Source organism: Echinops telfairi, unplaced genomic scaffold, assembly GCF_000313985.2.
Source record: "Echinops telfairi isolate 266 unplaced genomic scaffold, ASM31398v2 ScPeMD7_7458;HRSCAF=8496, whole genome shotgun sequence".
NCBI classification, from domain to species: domain Eukaryota; kingdom Metazoa; phylum Chordata; class Mammalia; order Afrosoricida; family Tenrecidae; genus Echinops; species Echinops telfairi.
This window is the reverse complement of record NW_022111358.1, coordinates 27674233-27675031: the sequence shown is the minus strand read 5'-3', so window position 1 is coordinate 27675031 and position 799 is coordinate 27674233. Positions and strand designations below refer to the sequence as shown.

The window sequence follows — 799 nt, the reverse complement described above, 5'->3', positions numbered from 1 at the left end:
CTCTCACCGCTTTTCTTGCAGGCTCTCCAGGGCCTTGGGGGCCACACTGAGCGTCTGGACCTCCAGGGTGCTGTTGCGGGAGAGGCCGGCCGTCCCTGTCACCTTCACCGTCTTGGGCATGTCCACTTTTCCCTCCACGCGGGCATCCAGCATGTTCGTGAACCCGAAGTTCCCACTGTCTGTTGGCTCTGCCAGAGACACACGACAAGGGAGCTGGGCCCAGGGGTGCCCCCCACCTCTGCCTCAGCTCCTCATCCGAACTTGGGGCTGAGGCCACCAACTTTGTCTGCACGGAGCGAGGTCGAGTGGCTGGCCCCGACAGGTCCTGGCTGCCCACGGAGACTGACCCTCAGGGGAGCTGCCGGCCTCCAGCAGGTCCAGGAGGGAGTAGTCGGTGTGGACATAGCGGGCGCCCCAGAACAGCGTGCTCCTCCTCTTCCTCAGCACCAGGCAGAAGGGATGGAAGCGCTTGAAGTCAATGAGGCTGTCCAGGGGTACCAAGTCGCCGCGGGGGTTGAGCTGTCTGGCCAGGGCCCGGGTAACATTCTCGAACATGGTCATTGTGTCTGCAGGGAGGGCAGGGGGCGGGGGAGTGTCACGGAGGCTGCTGTGGACACCCGTGGCCGGGAGAGGCCACCTGTATCTCGGCAGGAACAGGGCAGGGGAAGGGCGGCGAGAGACTCTTAAAGCTGCCTAGATGCCCGGGCTGTCCAAGCGAGCTGGAAGGAGGCATTACCTTAACTGAGGAGCTTGGAGGAGTCGTGGTGAAGAACTTGCCTGTGAGCTGCAAGGTTGATGG

The 799-nt window shown here is 63.3% G+C and overlaps 1 protein-coding gene across 1 annotated transcript in view; it reads right to left on the bottom strand.

Moving 5' to 3' along the window:
- Positions 1–561, bottom strand: part of GSDMA (gasdermin A) — a 14362-nt gene extending 13801 nt beyond the window's left edge. The window contains exons 1-2 of the mRNA XM_004707444.1: positions 348–561; positions 8–188 (exon numbers count right to left, since the gene is read on the bottom strand). Coding sequence (XP_004707501.1) covers positions 8–188; positions 348–561 — 395 coding nt within the window. The remainder of the gene's footprint in view (positions 1–7; positions 189–347) is intronic.
- Positions 562–799: the final 238 nt, after the last annotated feature.